This window comes from Oryzias melastigma, linkage group LG16, assembly GCF_002922805.2.
Source record: "Oryzias melastigma strain HK-1 linkage group LG16, ASM292280v2, whole genome shotgun sequence".
NCBI classification, from domain to species: Eukaryota; Metazoa; Chordata; class Actinopteri; order Beloniformes; family Adrianichthyidae; genus Oryzias; species Oryzias melastigma.
In genome coordinates, this window is record NC_050527.1 from 22,817,167 (window position 1) to 22,836,336 (window position 19,170).

The 19,170-nt window shown below is 36.9% G+C and overlaps 1 protein-coding gene across 1 annotated transcript in view; it reads right to left on the reverse strand.

The window, feature by feature from the left end:
- bbs9 (Bardet-Biedl syndrome 9) overlaps positions 1-19,170 on the reverse strand; it is a gene marked incomplete at its 3' end in the record, with an annotated part of 123,314 nt that overhangs the window by 83,929 nt on the left and 20,215 nt on the right. Inside the window, 7 exon segments of the mRNA XM_024258633.2 lie at positions 9,210-9,312; positions 9,396-9,449; positions 9,528-9,604; positions 9,808-9,989; positions 12,821-12,950; positions 16,580-16,763; positions 18,492-18,576. Coding sequence (XP_024114401.1) covers positions 9,210-9,312; positions 9,396-9,449; positions 9,528-9,604; positions 9,808-9,989; positions 12,821-12,950; positions 16,580-16,763; positions 18,492-18,576 — 815 coding nt within the window.

Sequence of the window (19,170 nt, forward strand, 5' to 3'; positions counted from 1 at the left end):
AGTTAATTTCGTGTTCAAGCATTCAAAAGCACTTGGAACAAATAATCTATTTCAGAAAATTATCTTGTCAAGTTTTGCTCCAAACCAATCAAAGGCAAAAGTAACAGATCTGTTTCAGATGTTTGAAGCAGATGTTTTTAACAAACGATGTCCAGAAGGAGTTTATGTGTTGGATACGATGTGGAGGAAGACTTGGTTTGTTTAACTTATTTATGTTTGCTGACTTTCCAGTGAACTTTTGCTACCATCACTCAACAAGCTGCAAATAATTGTAGGTGGCATTTCACTGCTGGTGAGAGCCATGTTAATAAAAAAAAAAAAAAAAAAAAAAACATGTTTCAACTGTGACATAAAAAATAATAAAATAAATGACGTCATTTGCATGGGATCAGTTTGCTCTGGCATTACTTTTTAGGATTTTTTTGTGTCGTTGACACAGATTAACCATATGGGCAATGGGGCGCAAAATGTGTTTATTGCATTGGCAAGAATTGCCTTACTGTACTGTGATTTGTGCAGTCATGCTGCTGGACATACAGGACATGGTGAGGTTGCAACTGTAAACAGGACTAATTGTAGTCAATGAGTGTCATCACTTCAAAAAAACATATGGGTGTTACTACCAATAATAGATTTTTATTTTAAAGTGGGAAAAAAAGAAATTTTGAATTTGTTCCATAAAGTTGTTTCTGTTTCCTAACACTATTTTAATGCTTTTCAGATACTTTTCTTGTTTTTAATGAGAGTGCCTTTTTGACCGTCTCCTTTGGCATGTATCGAAGTCTTAAAATGATTTCACCCAGGGCGCAGGAGTGTGTTAATCGGACCTTGTCTGCATGCTGTACCATTTATACCAGGCAGGATTCCATCTATAGCTCAGCCACCACTTCCCCTGCAATTCATAAAGCAGGGTGCAATTTTCGGGACAAAATCACAGAGTAATTTCTGGCTGTGTGACTGAGATCCAGCTCCTATAAGTCACGTCCCAGTATTCATTAAAACTCAACAAGCCTTCATTAATCTGCTTTTGCTCATTTCCAGGAATGTAACAGATGTGAAAAACTGACTTTGAGGCCAAATCTGACCACCGAGGGTCAGCAGGAGTTGTTTGGTTGATGCAATGAAGAACCACCCGACTCTGGCCCAGAGCAGGTTACCGAGTGGGCCGACACAACTCACAGGGAGGCGAAAAAAAGAAACAGGAAGAAGCCCAAAAAGCAACGTGTGTGGTCCAGTCAAATACAGTCACAATTTGGGGGTTAAATCTCTTGATGATTTCTTAAGGATAAGTTGGGTTTGATGTTTGATAACCAATTGCTACTTTGTGGTCCGTAATGACAAAGTAAATCAGGATGAATATGATTGAAAATGTACTTCATGGCATTAAAGGAAATACAGCTGTTCATGTAGCAGCTCTAACGTCCTGCAGAAACGAGCTGCTGAGTGATTTCTGAAAACCAAAGGCAGGTTTCTGTGAGCAGAACAGAGGAGTATAGGATAAACACAAAAGCGGCTTTAATCTCGGAGTCTACATCCAAGTGAAACTATTGTGTGTTTATGCGTAGATGTATTCAAATTACTGGAGAGTGTGTACAAGCCTTCTGAATTTAACCCCAATACCTAAACTTTAAAACATATGTGAACAAAGCATCCCTTCAGTGGTGCAAATGTGACGGTGACTCACGGCTTCTGATCTTAGACACAAACAGGGACCAAAGCTGGTGCCAAGACAAAATAATTACATTTTAAATAAATGTACTTTTAGTTTTTTGGCGAGTAAAATGTAATTGTCTGACACGTAAGGCCTTATAAAACGTTCTTTGTCAGATGAAAGTTTACGTGTGTTCTGACACAGGAAGTCATAAATCAGAGGGAAAGTATCTTCTACTATACTGGTAAAGATGTCACGACAGCAAAGCATTGTGGCAACAAGCAAGGTCATTGTGATTGGTGTGAATAGTTGATGTAACTGTAAAACATACTAGTTGATTTTTGATTGTTGATTATTAATGAGAACTGAAGGAGAGCCTAGATTCTTCTTACTTGTGGCTTAATAAACAACAGCTGTAGTTCAAGTTTACACGTGCCTCTACTGTATGACTTACGTGTGGCCAAAAACTAACAATATAAACACATCGTCTACCATTTATCTAGGCCCAGGTGTTAAGGTCAATGGTCAGAGAGGAGATTCACTGGCCTCCCTTTCCCATGAACCTTTTTAAGCTCATCCAAGGAGCCACAAAGGCTTTCCCAGACCAGCCAAGAGTTACATAATCTTCAGTGACTCATGTCTCTGCCCTAAGGCCTCTTTCTGAGACATGTACAATACACCTCCACTGGGAGGCATCTGGATTGCATTCTGACCACATGCCCAAACCATGGCAACTCGCTCCTCATTCTCCACCGAAGGATGAGCGGAGCTACTTGTCAGGCCAAACAAATTTCTGCTGCTGGAATTACCAGTTTGGTCACCAAAGGAAACTGACAACTAAAGGTGAAGGGAAGAAGTAAAGAAGGAAACGAAACAACAAGAAAGCTCCCCCTTCCCACCTATCAAATCATCCATTTATTTCAGCTCATAGGCAGACTTTCAGATGCTGTAACTCTTTCAGTTGAAGACCCATTCCCATGAAATTGCGTTGTTGGTGTTTTTAGCATATTCTTGTAGCCTTTTTTTCATGATGGAGGACATATGTAAAGAATATTAAGAATTGAAGTAAAATCGTAAACCAGGATCAGATGAAAAAATCCAGTATAAAAAAAGATTGTAGTTGTTACGTACAAACTATATCCACTTGCAGACAAATAGATCCATGCACGTCTTCGTTTTCCTCGTCTGAGCTGGAATCTGGAATAGTACTGGAACAATACTGCTTGCCATTTGTGTTGCACCGCTAATGTTAGCTTGGGGTTGTGAGGGGCTGTAAGCTAGCGAGGGAGAGTGTAAAGCAAGGGATCATGGGAATTGAGCCCAGGCTTACTTCCTACCAACCGCCCACAACTTAGAGGCCAAAATCTGATGAACTCCTGCCACTCCGCGGAAACTATGTCTTATAAAATGACTGTTTATCTTTTATTTTTGCCCAAAACTGCATAATTGCAATGAAAACACCACTAGGAACAATTTTACAGAAAATGAAAAGATGATTGGAGTGGAACTTTCAGGCAGGAAGTTGTCTTTTAAATTGAAATGGACAAATTAAATTAGTGTCTGAGACTTAAAGATTAAAGGCATGCTCGATCAGAGACCAGTAAACAAATTATTGATCCATAAAACTAGAGATCAATTTTTATCAATTTCCTTTGCTGCCAAAAAAATAATCTTTTCTGGTGATGTTACCCTTCTCTCGCAAGAACCTCTGAGATTCAAAGTGTTCGGTTGGAAACAAACATGGCAGGTGAGGATAGAAAGATTTTTAAAAAACATGAAGAATTGAACACACATGTTTAAATGTGCAAAAATTATAATTGAATCAAATAGAATAAATCCAAAGAATTGAAAAAAAAAAATCCTGAATTGAATCGAGTCATGCCCTGGTTAATCGAACTGAATAGATTCAGGAAATTAGTGATGATACCCAGCCCTAATGCAGGATGTGTATCTCCTCTAAAAGACTAAAACTGAAAATCCTATGCGCCATAGCTAGAGATTCAGTTATAAAAAGTTATCAAATACTATAATTCAAACTCCATTTACAGAATTATTACAAAATAAACTTCCGACTCAGGCTAAATCACATCCCAAAGGACAGAAGCAGGAGGCAACCTTTCCACTTCCATACAAAAGAAAGTTTTTTTTTGGCTTGTTTGTTAAGTTAAGTCAGTTCCTATGAAGTAAAATGTAAAATGGTCCAAATTTACAAATGAAATAAAGCTGCCTAAAGTCTGGTTTTGAAAACTGTTCTCCTGGCCTCTGTGACGAGAAACAACAAGCATGACAAGTGCACTGGAGCAAACATTAGGTACTTCAACGTATTTTATATTTGGCTAAAAAACATTTCACCAGATGTTGGCATACTCTTTTGATTGATAAGTTACTGCCAAATCTAGAGCTCTGGAGCAGCTTTAAGTGAGGGTTGTTTTGGTAACTTACATTACATTTTCTGGGTCACATGACATCCCCCACCTCTTCTTATACTGTTAAAGAGGGATAGGCAAAACAATACGTTGTTTTGGACAAAAGCTCTGGCTAAATGCAGTGTAATGTAATAATTACAGAAGACAGGACAGATCAACTATATAAAGTCCAAGAAAAAAAAAACAAAAAAAAAACAATGAAAACTCATTCCCATGTGCCCCAAAACAAAGTAATACATAATAAAAAGTTTCTGCAAAGAACATTTTTAAAGGCAAGACACTTATAATAAAGAACCTATTAAATGCAAACTGACATTCATGTACAGCAAATATACTGCAACGTGTGAAACGCACATCATGTTAGCATTAAAAGTTGCAAAGGTCACGCACAGTCTCTGTACAGATAAGAATGTAGTGTGGTAAAATGCATTACCTTTCTGCACAGACAGATCATGAATCATGGGGAAGCAATGGTCAGTCTAAGCCAGGGCTCAGAATAAATAGATGGAACTCCAAACCCCAGAGAAAGCCACTCACATCTTGAAATCATAAATTCAGAATCTACTCTGGCTGTTTTTCTCAAAAAAAGCACTTTCTTCTTGACTATGATGGATGAAGGTTTCAGTAAATATCTGGAGCAATTTGGGACTAACTGTGAAAAAAATTTAGCAATTCTTCTTTTATGTTAAAATATGGGGCTGCAGATATTACTGACACTGTCCACACTGTGTTTAGAAGCACTCTGGGTCCTTTCTGACATGTGATCTTATGTGAAATAATCTCTCCTAAGATTTACACTCTTACACAGTAAAAAGTTAAAGGATTACAACTACAGAGATCTATAACCTGATCAAATAATCTCTTTTATGCAGGGATAAACCCGCTTTGATGGAACTGTGTTGGCACAAACCACGTTTGGAGCAGCTCCTGCAGGTTTGGCAGCCTTCTCTTTATAGGGTGTTGTTACATTTGGTTCATAATTCACTTGGTAGAAGTTTTATTGTTGATTTATTTCTGAGACAGGCTGTCTGTATGTCAAAGCAGACATACATCTTACAGGGCTTACCCCAAGTTTCTAGAAGGATTTGTTAATCCGGCATTATTTATTTATTTATCTATTTGCTAGAGCCAGTGTGTTGATGTATACAAATAGGATACAGACATAATTAAAAATGAATAGCCTTCAGATTATTGTCAGTCTGCATTGTACTGTTAATTTAAAATAACATTTTATTTGGAAAAAAAAAAATATATATATATATATATATACATATTTTGAAAATCGGCATGTAAAAAATAAGACTTGGAGGAAGAATTTGAGAATACGGATGTTAATTTGTTTAAAAAATTTTAAAAAAGAGATTTATCCTTACATATTTTGCAAATAATACATTTAAAAAAAACCAAATGTGTCATTTTATTATGGAAAGGCCAATAAAAGGTAAAGTAAATTCCAAATTCAGTGGCAAAAATTGCATTAAAGATGTTGAAATCAAATAAATAGGACGGGATCACAACTTGTATTCTTATGAAATCTGGAGTGAATCTTTTTTAAAATAAGCAAAACATAATCAGTCATACAGCCGCTTTAAACTAAAGTAACAGGATAATGTATTCCAAGAGATTCCCAGCCGTATCGGAAATAAGAGTTAAGACCTTAAAGGCCCACTCCAATGAAAATCAGGTTTTTGGTGTTTTTAACATGTTCCTGTAGCTTTTTTTCTCATGATGGAGAACATGTATAAAATAATCGAAGATTAAAACTGCATTTTTAAGTATTTCTTTATTCAAATTGTGATGGATCAGGACCAGATAAAAACCAGTGGTTTGAAAAAGCTTGCATTTGTGATGGAGAAACTGCAGTAAAATAGATCAATTCACGTCCTCATTTTCCTCGTCTGAGCTGATAACTGGCTTAAAGCTGAACGTCTGGATAGCTCCGATATTGCTTGGCGTTTCTTTGCTACCCCAATGTTAGCTTGGGCTATGTTCAAATTCCAACCCTACTCACTAACTGCTAAGAAACTATATTGTGCAGGACTATCTGGTGCCGTGGATTTGAACCCTTTCATGCCTGGAGGTCACTACAGAGTACAGCTTTGATAGCAAATACACAATATAGACCATAAGATACTAATCAAAGAGAAAATGCTCAGTTCAGAAATAGTTGAAATGGGAAACTAGATCCTATGATGACTGATGCTGAGTTCAGTCGAGTTAAGAGACATTGTTTCTAACAATGTAAAAATCAAGGTATTGAGATAGAGGAACCATCATTACAACTTGACATCATATTTCAAATTATTTACAGTTATAGCTAAAAATGATCATAAGATTACATTGATGCTTTTTACCATTTAAAATTTATGAAGCACCCTTGAGTGGACAGGTAAATATATCTTTGTAGAACTTAAAGATGTAACTTTTTTTTTTTATAAAAAACTATTTTGTATGCCTAAAGATTAATAAAAATACTTTGTAAAAAAAAAAAAAAAAAAAAAAAAAAAATCCTACCCATTATCATAATTCATCCATGAGAGGGTTAAAAGCAATTCGGACACCATGCTCACTACTTTATAATTAATCTAATTAATGCAATTATTTTACGCAGACTATTTACAAATTCACTGTATTCTGATGATGAAAACGATGGTTTATTAAAAAAAATACATTTCAAAATGTTTTTGTTCCACAAAGAAATTTGAAACTTAGTCTGTTATGGTCTATATTCCTCAATCTAGTGAGTATTGATGCACACTGGTTTTTCGCAGAGAATGCTGGGAAATTTCTAGGGCACAAGATTTTGAATCTGTAGATTCTGACAGCACTACGGAATGGCGAACGCACTATATAACACTAATATATCTCTAAGTAACGTGTAGTGAGGGAATTCTGACGTAGCTTTGGGATTGTGTGCTATAAGCTACCAGAAGAGTATAAACACAGGGTTAATGGGAAATTAGCCAAGGCTAACTTTTGTGTTAACATAAGAAAATTTCTAATGAACTCTTGCCGGGCACCAGAAAATGTAACAAAAAACAAAAAAAAAAAACTTTTTTTATTTTGGTTAAAAACTGGGAGCAATTTTACAATAAAAATATTAATGGGACCTTAAAGGAAATTACTTTCGTTAGAAGGGACCAAAAAAGTCATCTGACTTGGTAGTCTGTAAGTGTTGAGGATGGGTAGATGTCTACAGTGTTTTTTTCAGATGTTAATAGGTTTCATATTTATGAGGAAACCCAGGAAAACTCATCATATCTTCATCCTGTATTTAAAATGTGTTTAGTGTACAGAGCAGTCTGTAGGTTGAGTCATACTGTATATAAAGTTTTGAAAGCAGAGCAAGGCCCCAGCACCACAGAGGTTAGAGGTTGAACTCTCCGTGGGACCACACACGCTTTAAAAATACATGTTTGCATTGAACTACGAGCAGCCTCTGATTAAAGTCTCCTCCAACTGGCTTACATTACACTCACTATAAACACTCATACAGAGAAAAGCAAAAACACATACAGAGAAAGATTTGTGTAGCAGCTAAATGCTGATAGTATGCTGATAGTAAAAAGGGATCAAATGTGTGTTAAATATGTTTATGTGTTTTGTTTTTTGCATAAACTGACAAAACAATTGTTTGGAGTGAGACATTTGTGTCCAAAAATAGACAGTGGCCGACACAACATGCAGCATAGTAACGAAAAGGCTTTCACCACCTTCCATAAAAATGTCTGCTCATTCTCTGAAAGTAGAAAAAGTTTAACAAACAAAATGTCTGTGCGAGCAGGTGTATGCAGTCTGGAGCACGTCTGATAGAGAACGGTGAAATACTGCAGGTGATGAAAGACCTCGATCCAAACCAGATGTACTGAGCCGTGCAAGATTTTTCATTGTGTTGCCATAACTTCAACAGTTTTCAACTATGCTATTTAATGTCTATTTAAATTCACACATTTTACTAAACTTACACTTATGAATTAGAAATGATGACTATTGTTACAATTTCAGTGTTGGATTTTTTTTTACTCAAAAATAACTAATAATCCAGGCATTACAAGGGTATTTTCTTAAGACAAAGAGTCTAAACTGTTAAAAACTTGCTATTAAGAAAAAACAAGTGTAACAAAGTGCATGCGTATTCCAGAGACATTAAAGCCTGAACTATAATTTCATTTTTTTTTGTTTGTTTGTTTCCTTCAGTTCAAATCAAATAACCCCAAAAGTACTAAAAAGTGTGCAAAATAGCATAAACATTGAATAAAATAAAACTGCACTCAACACTGTAGTCAAAATTTCAACCTAATTGGCATCTTGTCCACAAAAAGTACATGTTATAAAATACACCATTGTGCACACGTCATTAAATGTTGGTTAAGTAAGTGATAAGAAGCAACCACCTGACGTGTTGCTTCCAAAACGTGTGTTAATTTCTAATAATGCACACTTTTTGTTTAATGACGGCGCCCGTATCAAGAAGCAATGTTGACGGATTTGACCTGATTTCGCGAGAGTCTATGAGTGACATCAGACTTCACTTTGTCCCTTCTTTTCTACAGTCTATGGAATTATGTTATTTGTGTCAACGGTAGAAGAGTTTTGGTAGTCAAAAAATTGTCGCTACTGGAGCTAAAGCTCTGGTTAAAGGGTTCAGGTTCTATTTAGTTAAAATGTACTTTTAAGAGCTTCCAACCAAACAAAAAATGTCTCCCATTGGTTGAACTTTTTGGCAACATTAAAGAACAGCTCGGTTTCAAATGGTTTAAAGACAGCCTGTGGCTCTTTTGGAGGTAACGAGGAAATTAGAAATCTGTGCAAACATTCAAGATGGAGACTCCCTCATGAAAACTGGGCCAATGAGCTACCTAGATGTCAGACAACCTGCGACATGACAATGCCGTCTTGTTCAAGGCTAAATAAGGCCTAAAATACTTGTTTATAACATGTTTAGCTTGTGTTGCTTGGCTTAAAATTGTACTGTACTATGAAACTGACAGAATCACAGGCTAAAAAACTGTGTTGAAAGAATCCATGGTATTTAAACATGGTTTGAGAAGTTGTGACCTTATAAATACGTTTTTTTTATGTACAAAAACAAACATAACGAGAAAAACAAGGGGATGCTGGTTTTGACTAACCCAATGGCTCCAGGATGAACTGCTCTTGAGTGACAGCCAGCGGAGGCTGGACACAAATGAAGAGCTTGGAGGTCTGGAGAACACAATTTGCCTTCAACTGCACCTGAACAGAACAGAAGGCAAGAACAAAATAGTGAAATAAAGAGTCTGAAGCAGTGCCTGTAGTGTTCAGAGCTACCCTCTTACCTGCACAGTTACTGAAGGTACAGGCAAACCATCAATATCCTGGATTAGAGCTTGCTGTGGACAGATGAAGTAAAAGATTAATCAGCTCGTCTGTAGAAAGCACTGACAGGGGTTTGGATTTTGTGTCTTTACTGATGGCTTGTCCATGCGTGAAGACACGGTAGAAGTGACTGACAGGTCTTCCCCTGCGTCCGTTTTTGGCAGAATGTCTGAAACACAATTATGTATTAAGGTTTTTTTGGGAAAGATCTTTATTTCAACACTGTACTGAAGCACAGAACACCAGCAGGTAAATAAAAATAAAATTGTAGACCGGATTATTGTCTGTTGACAACTTATGAGGACTGTTTAATGTTTAAAAGAACTTCTAACCGTTCATGCACTGTAGACGCCTTAAATAAGAGTCTCCTACCTTGAGTCCTGGTGAGTTCTCTTATGCACCTTTGCAGCTTCTTCATCTCAGCTTCCACCTGCTCATAGTCGGCCTCCCTGGCATCTACTTTAGGGGTAGTGAAGAAGGAGGGGTCTGTTCCCATGTAGGAGCAGAGGAGATGACCGTCTGAGCTCAAACTGACCACAACTCCTTTCAACTCCCTGAAAAATATGAGACAGAACTTGTGTGTTTGAAACACCAAAAAAAATCAATATTAAAGAAATCAAAGTAAGAAGTACAGTTGTGGTTTTAAATTTGGAAATAAATGCTACATGAAAGGTTACAAAAGAAATGAAGAGTGATGCAGTAATGTAACTGCATGGTAACTGGATGCAGATGTGGGTTTGAGCGCTCGTGAATTTTGCCCCCGTCCAGTAACCCTCACATCCACACAGTCACACACAATTTGGAGTCTGGTTCAAGAGCAGCAGCCGGCTCCACACCTGCACCGCGGTGCATGAAGAAGCATAAAACATGCACCCACTTTGCAGCGGAAACACATGCTCTTAAACACACGCATGTAGATAAATTCCCACGTAAAGACCGATGACAAATGCTGTGTCCAAATTCCTTCACTACAGTATAGGATGTTTAGTATTTTGTATGGTTGTCTGAATCTACTTTTCCAAAATATAGTGCCCTGGAAATTTCCCAGAAGTCTCTGCAAAAAACTAGTGTGCATCAATGCTCAATAGATATAAATATAGACTACAATGCATTTGAATGTAATTTCCTTTTTTTTTAATTAATTAAAATGCAAATTTTAATCATAGAACACATCAGATTCATAAACAGTCTTCAAAAAATTTTCATTTTTATCAGGAATTTACTTAGAAAAATTGGTGAAATCATATTTGGCAATTAACGAAAAAGAAAAGTAGTGAACATGTGTGAATCGAGTTCAAATCCAGGGCACTGGACAGCCCAGCAGTACAGTGACTACATCTTAACTTAGCCAAATTACTAAATAACCCTTGCAACACCATTACTGCTCCCAAGCTGCAATTATTTGAAGACTGTTGATAATTAAAGAGAATGGAAAAAAAACATCACATCACTGTTTTTACCTTTGAACACACCGCAATGAACACACCGACACTTTAAACTTGTGGAATTGTGACTCTTGTGAGCTGAAGCAGCTAGATTTGTATTTATTTATTTTGTTTTATTTTATCTTACTTCTATATCTTGTATTTTTATTGTAAATATCTTCCTATCTTGAAACCGTCGGACAGTTCTGCAATACATTTCACTGCATATTATACTATGTATGTATATGTATGTGACAAATTAAATTTGAATTAAAAAAAACTAACCAGTGATTTCATCTTACATGTTCATGTTACAGGCCCGGTATAGTAAATATAATGTTACACACTTAAAAAAAGGACATTTGTCAAAAATATCAAAACATCATCTCTTTTTGCCACAATTACAATACACGATTAAATACAGCAATAAGATATTAAAATGAAAAATGTTTGATAATACTTCCATTAGATGAACAGTAAAATGGATTCTGAAAATGGACTCAAATGCTTTTTTTCTAAATGCAGTGGTCAATAAACTTGTTATTAATTTCTTGTCTCTGGCAATCCCTTAAATAACGTCCTCTGCACTGTTAAAAAATCCACAATAGAAAAAAAAAACATAGGTATTTTAATCATTTTAAGCCATTTTTTTGTCTAAAATCAGTGTTTCTTGTTCTTGGCATTAATGTGAAAGTATCAAAAAGAGGAATTATTGGATATTTCAAGAACTCCAAGGTGATGCAACAAATATTCTCATCTGCTCTACTTCTTTATGTTAAAAAAAGAAGAGTGAAAAACTTTAGACATTTTTTTCCTATAAAAGCATAAAATACATTTACAAAACACTGCAGAAGGTGTTTAAGGACCTTCTCCAAGGAAAATCCTGTTTTTAACAGGTTTTTGATTTTTTTTCTTATGATGGACGGCATTTCTAAAATACTTTAAGCTTAAAATTGCATTTCTGCGTATTTCTTTATTCAAATTGTGTTGGATCAGGAGCAGACAAAAAACTCTTGGTTTGAAAAACAAATAGATCCATTAACATCTTTATTTTCCTCATCTGAGCTGCCATCTAGACACAACTAATAAGTTGATTTCTAATGAGGTGCTGAAGCTCTGCAGAAAATACATCTTTAAAAAAAATAAATAAATAAAAAACACAAGATTTTTGTTTCTGGCTAAAAACTCCAAAATCCTAATTAAAAGACCATTGGGAACAATTTTACCATAGAAAAAAATTTATAGATGGAGTGGGATTTTAAAACGCTATTATACTGTGATGACACCATTTCTGTCACATGGCCAATTTACATTTTGAAAATATTTGTTCTTGTGTAAAAAAATTCACAAGAGCTGACTGAGAGAAGCCGTTCGGCGTGACGCCATCTTCACATCAACTAAGGGAGAGCTCCTGAAAATTACAGACTGGAGGGATTTTTGTGTGTTTGTTTAAGAGGCCTGGTGTGTGTGCGCGTTTCTCTCCCACACTCGGCAGTGTCCAGCCAACACACTCGACGACCCGATGACTATCAAATGCTTAAACACAACACAGCCGCAAACTAAAGCAAACAGCTACCCAGACACACATTATCTCCTGCATCTAAACCACACATGTGCGCACACACAGGATCAGAGACCACATCGTTTCTCAACTGTGTTTGCCTTTAAATCGTAGTTTGATTGTAGCTGTTTGGAGAACATCGACAGAGCGGCTTCAGTTGGCCCCTCCCACTGTGCTCTGATTGGCCACATGGAAGACATTGTCGGGTAATTTCCTGTTAAGCTGATAAACAGGCCGACAAACCTAGTGCTTGTAGGTGAGTGTTCACATGTGCCTTCACCTCTGCATGTGTGTATGCCAGCTACTGTGTGACACAATGATTTGCAGATTTTGAAATGCTTTCTGTGAGAACATTGTTTCTGCACATCCACACGCGACCGCAGACGCAGGTTATACTCACGGGAAGTTGGCAACGCGAACAGCTACAGGCACAAAGGAGAGCTGGGCTGCCCACTTCAGAGTCACATTCTGGTAAACCTGCAGCGTGTTGGTGTGGTTACCTAGCAGCAGATTTATGGTGCCTTCTGTCACTACACAAAAACAGAAAAAATGGGTTACATGAAAGCTGAGATTTTTTTTTTTTTTTGTATACAATAAAAGCAGCAAGCTAAGCAATAAAACAAAGCTTCCACTCTGAGGTAAATGTTTGGCTCATGCTGCAGAGAATATTGAAGTATTACTAAATGAAGTTAAAGCTAATTAACCTTCGCTACAATTTCCTTTTGCTGTTTTGCTCAGGTTAGTGTCTCACCACTGGAAAGTCAGCCTCAGCTTCACAGCAACGCAAACTTGAGGTTTCTATTTTGCCTTTTTAGTTTAAGAAAGAGTGGAGCATATTCACAAAACTAACAACCACACAGCACAGAAATAAAGAAATTCCTGTGGTGGGTGGCACTGCCCTTTAAGACCAGCGTAGCTTGTTCTGTACTGTACAGAAAAATCATCTCTTTACACTTTACATCTGGTTTTTATAAAGAATTTCGGTGAGACCTCTCGTTTCAGCACAAAGTCTGCTCTCAAGGTGTGCTGCAAATTCAACTTTCTCCTGTGACTCAAGGCTAGAAACATGAAATGTTATTACTACTTATGTTTCTTAAACACTGGGAAATGTCCAGCCAACCTGCCAATGGTGCACTTACCACCTAAAGAGATCTGAGGTGTCGACCACACGCAAAACAAACATGCCTAAGGCTTACGCTGCTGCAGGAGCAGAGATAGAAGATCGTAAGAGCGGTCAGGGGTACAGTTGACGGACATCATTGCAAACACTTTGCATCTCGGCATAAACCTTATAATGATCTCAGTAGAAAAACGGCTCTATGGTCCTGCTATATTTTGCTTCCTTTCATATATTTTAAAGCTCTCTTGCTCCACGTTAGTTTTAAGTTTCTCCGTCTTCTCGCTTGTTTTTTCAGACCCTCTTCCTTGGACTTCTTTATTTTTTGATCATTCAACCGTTTCATTTCTCTCTGCTCTTTTCTTCCAGCTGGATGGCAGTTCAAACAATCACAGTGTCACCCCATATAAGAGTGTCAACAACAAACTGCAGCCATGAATGGAGTTAAAGTTGAAATGAGAGTTCCTCAAATAGCGAGCTCCAGAGAGTCCTGAAAATCTGTGGGATCTTTGATTGTTGACAGAACGCATGCCTTAATCACATCCGTTTGTTTTCAGTTTTCAGGAGGAAATTTCAAGATGTTTTTGGCTAGGAACAGTAGAAAGAGAGTGACCTTGTCCTTAAATAATCTCCTGTTCTTACTGTTTGTTTGAATTTTTCTTTTTCCATCAAAAAATGAGGCTAGCAGTTAATGAATGTACAGCTGTGTAGAGTGAAAGACACCTGTAAGGTCACAACACAAACACAAGCTAAAAAGGGAATTACATGTCAATATGAACTAGAACATAAGGCCAAAAAATAAATCTGATTTGTTTTCATTACAAATTTCATTTTTGATTTTGTTTTCTCCTTTCTTTTGCTTTCTTTAACAAAAATACAAATGACATAATATATTTAAGTCTAATTAATACTAATTCTTTTAACATTTTCTTTGGAAATTGGCTTGAACACAAAGTGCAACTAGCTCCACGTTCGATTGTTTTTGTTGCGAAACCATCTTTTTTTTTCTCTCTCTCCTCCTCGCAGAGCAAGCTCCTCTTTGCTAGCTGTCGCTTTCACAACTGCGCTTTGCTAGAAATGGGCGGACCGGGCTAACCAATGGAAGCCCAAGAAAGCGAAGCACTAAGGAAAATAAAATCTCAAGTCTCCCAAAAATAAATAGTACACAAAACCAAATTCAAATTAATTTAATAAATCGATTTATTGCCCAACTCTAATATGTACAAAACTTGTGTTTTTAACTGTCATTTAATGACGGCGATTATTGTGGATTAAATATTTTGCTCTTCAGTTTCTTAAAGCCTAAGAATTTATCGGTTGCACAAAGAAAACAGTCATAAATAAAAAGAAGGAACTTTAACTTTAGAACATAAATTTTTCTATTCAACAGAGTGGGTATAATAACTTTTCAGTCATTGATTCTGCCACTTAAAAAGATTAAAAAAATATCTAATTTTCCTAGAAACACTTCAACCGTGAGAGACAGAATTTAAATTTAAATTAAAAAAAAATCCAGGTACTCATTGTTTATTTTTATTTAACATATTTTTTTAAATGTTGCACATAATGTTTGGTTCATAAAAAAAGTTCACTTCAATACGTTGTAATGTTATCCTGGTTGGGAATAAAAGAGCTCAAACGTTTCCTGTAAGTTTTCACCAGGTTCGCGCTCACTCCCACTAATATTTCAGCCAAATCTTTGTAAAAATCTCACCATATTTGGCCCCATTCATCCTTTTATTAACAGATCAATTGTCCAAGTCGTTTTGTAGAAAAGCAGCTCCAAAGCATGATGTTTCCACCCCCATGCTTCACTATAATTATGATGTTCTTGGGATGCAACTCAGCATTGTTCTCCTTCTAAACACGATGGTCTCATCTGACCACATAAGATCCCCCCAATCATTCTGTATCATCCAGACGGTCCACGATAAACTTCATAGAGTCATGGTAAGATCTTGCATGGAACTCCTAGTGGATGGTCAGTGATCTTGTATTTCTTTAATTTTCTATTAAATGCTCCAACAGTTGATCTCTTCTCATCAAAAAAACGTATTTTCCTCACTGTACATGCTGAGAGGCGCCTGTATTGGACAGACTTTATTGTTTAAACAAGGATTATGCAATTTAAGCTAAACATTATTCCCTAAGAGAGAAAACTGATACGAAGGAAACACGGGAAAAAGAACGAGCTCAGTGGACTTCAGTTTTCGTTTCAATGCATGTGGCAAGGCTACTCTATTTATTTCATCAGGCTCTGCCAAAAGCAGCTTCCTGCCTCGCCAGTCAAGTGGCGGTGTGCCACTGCCCAAAACGATTTATTTTTATGCATTTTTATACAGTTATTTTCAGAAGCATGGTTACGGCCAGTGCACTGATGCATACTGAATTTCACAAATTTCCCCCAAACCACACTCCGAGATGAAGGGATTTAAGCTTTGCCATCACTGCAAGGTATGATGAAAACCTCTGAATGAGTTTGAGAATTTAAATCTTAAAGAGCAAATTCTACTTTTTTTTGTGTGTGGTCACTTCTGATTAGTAATCAACCTTTATAAAGTAGAAAGTGTGGGCCACCTACTTGTGAGAACCTCAATGTGGCTTAAAACATTGCAACTTTTGTGTAATTTTGACTGGTGATGCCAAGATTAAAACAGCAGGAAAATTGTCGACTACCATGCTACCAACCCCTGAGAAAATCCCATCTATCACACCCAGGACCATTAACACATGGATTCATTTAAATGAATAATTATTAGTGGATAATCGCTAACTTTTTACTGTCCTATTAAAAACATTTGTTTTTTTCTACCTGTATGCAGCAGATATATTTTAATTATCGTTAACCATCTGAAGCTCACTCTGGGATGAAAAGGATCCGTTACAACTGCTCAGCCAATCAGTATTTAATCCTTAAGAAGATAAGAAGCGCAGCAGCAGAGCTGAAAATATCTCTCAGAACAGGACACTTGGACCTTCAGTACCCCCGTAAAGGAGAGGTCACCTTTAAGCTGCGTGTTTAAAGACCAGTGTCTGCTTTACCTGAGGCATAGGGCAGGAAGCAGCTTGGGTTGAATTCCAGCTTCTTCATGAATCGGATATGGCCTTTGTCATCAAAGCAGAACAGGTTTCTCTCACCCAGCACGAGGATGGAGGCGGAGGAGTGGGAGAAGGAGGGAACGCAAAGGTCCAGCGCCTGTTCCCCCAGGACAAATGTCCAGTCAGGCTGGAAAAAAAAAACACACACTTAGTGTTAGTCATTTGTCTCTTTGCACAATACCAATGACACTAAATTAAAGAAACTGCTATTTATTTGTAACACTAATTATTGATTTGTGATGTCATTAACCTTGAGCAGGAAAGACAAATCCCAGTTTTCCCAGCATTTGTTTTGATGTCACACTATAGGATACGTCCACATGTGTGTTTAGCATATATGGAGAGAAATCAGACTCACTCGGATTTGTGTGCGTAATTCTATATTAGAGCGTAACTTGGATTTGTGTGTGTATAATTCTTGATTTGTGTGCAACTTTGAATTTGTGTGAGCAAAATTCTTGATTTGAGTATAATTTTGGATATGTGTCTGATCCTTTATTTGTGCATAAGTTTAGATTTGTGTGTGCGTAATTCTTGATCTATGTGTAACTTTGGATTTGTGTGTGCGAAATTCTTGATTTGAGTACAATTTTGAATTTGTGTGTGCGAATTCCTTGATTTGTGAATAATTTCGATTTGTTTGATCCTTAATTTGTGCATAATTTTGGATTGTGTGTGCGTGATTCTTGATTTGTGCGCAACTTTGTGTGTGCGTGATTCTTGACTTGAGCATGATTTTGGATTTGTGTGTGTGTAATCCTTAATTTGTGCGCAGGTTTGGATTTTTGTGAGTGTATTTCTTGATATGTAACTCACACAATAAATTCTGTGCATAACTCTGTGTACTTCCAATTGTGTATTCACATGTACAAGAAATACAAAATTTAAGAAAATACAAAAAACTATTTATACATGCACAACTTAAAATTACAATCACTCAAAACTAATTAGACACACAAATCTTTCAAAATTATGCACAAATAGCTTGTTATGCAGACACATGACTGCATTTACACACAAATTTGATGTGAGACCTCTCCCAAGATTTGTGTGTAAATGATGTGACTCATGCTGCTAGAGTGCTGGGTCATCAGAATTATCTTTTCAGCTGTTTTGAGCTTAAATTGTAAATAATATCTGGTGAAACTTTATATTTTCCCACTTCCTTAAACAAATATGCCCGTTTGGAAAATCAAACATGAAATTACAGTAATTATTACAGTTTTTATCCCGACCGGAGTTATGAGACACCAAGTCATTCTTGCACCACTTTGACATTTCGCACCAATCCTCTAATAACTGAGTACATGCACTAGCATCAGATAGCAACAGTCCAAGGAACAACGTATACTAAAAGCACGTTCATGAACCCACGTTAAATACACAAAACATCCCCAGTGTGTACGCATCAAATTTACTCACTGGTATACTTTTTACATCTGCTTTCCTCATTCCTGAGTGAATACATTAAACCAACAGCAGCTGGACATTCTCAAAACTCACTATTAATGACTGTACCAAGTGTTCCCACAGAAGCTGGTAAGGTGGCATCTCTGTACTCTGCCCCCCCACAACCTGGAATAACTTACAAAAAAGGTTGGAAATGTAAAAAATCTGGTCCAAAAAAGTGAGTTAAAACATCACTTCTAAAAATTTTAATGGTTTTTTAAATAGTACTATTGTTTGTTAATGCTTTGTGTTGATCAGTAATGCTGTCTGGGCCAGGACCCCCTTGAAAAAGAGACTTATAACAGCAACTGGACTTTTCCTTCTTAACATATAAAAATATGAGTTAAAAAAGTAGTTAAAGAAGTGAGGTTACACAAGAACATCTGCCTGTATCTCTAGGACTCACCATCAGCCTTTTGCCTCCACTTTTGAGGGGCATGTTGGCATCCTGACGAGTCTCTGCATCTGAAGCAACGGCCAAAGTTTCATACCTGAGAAGCAGAAAATAGACATATATTACAGTTGTAGTTATGAGCTGTGTATTTTTTTTGTCTTCAAACATACTTGTAGTATTTATATGTTAATTGTTTATTCTCTTTAAACTATTAAAGTCAAAAGCTGTTTTTTTTTATATGAACAAACCTTTTCTCCTGCCATTTATTAACCTTCTCATTTACAACCTCTGTCAGCTCAGTTAACACTTCATTGGCCGCCCTTTCCCCTGAACTCCAGTCTATCAGTTTTAATCATCAGGCTTTCGGCTACTGGCAAAAATAACGCGGACGGACTGATCTGTGGTCGGTTGACTTTGGCATCCGCAGCGTTAGCCACTTTCCAGTAAGAGACTGGCAGATGAAGTTGTTTAGCGGGAATCTATCTTTCCTCGCTAACACCTGGATGAAGAGCGAGCTCCAAACCCGGCCCAGCCCAGCTCCAAACCACAGTCCAAACATTAAATAACTGCTGATTTATTCACTCAGTCCTCTCACTTTGCAGAGCGTATTTGGGACACAAAACTGTTGTTAATCAAAGCAGACAAGTCTGACTTGTACCTTAAATCATAATGACCATAATCACTGCAGCTT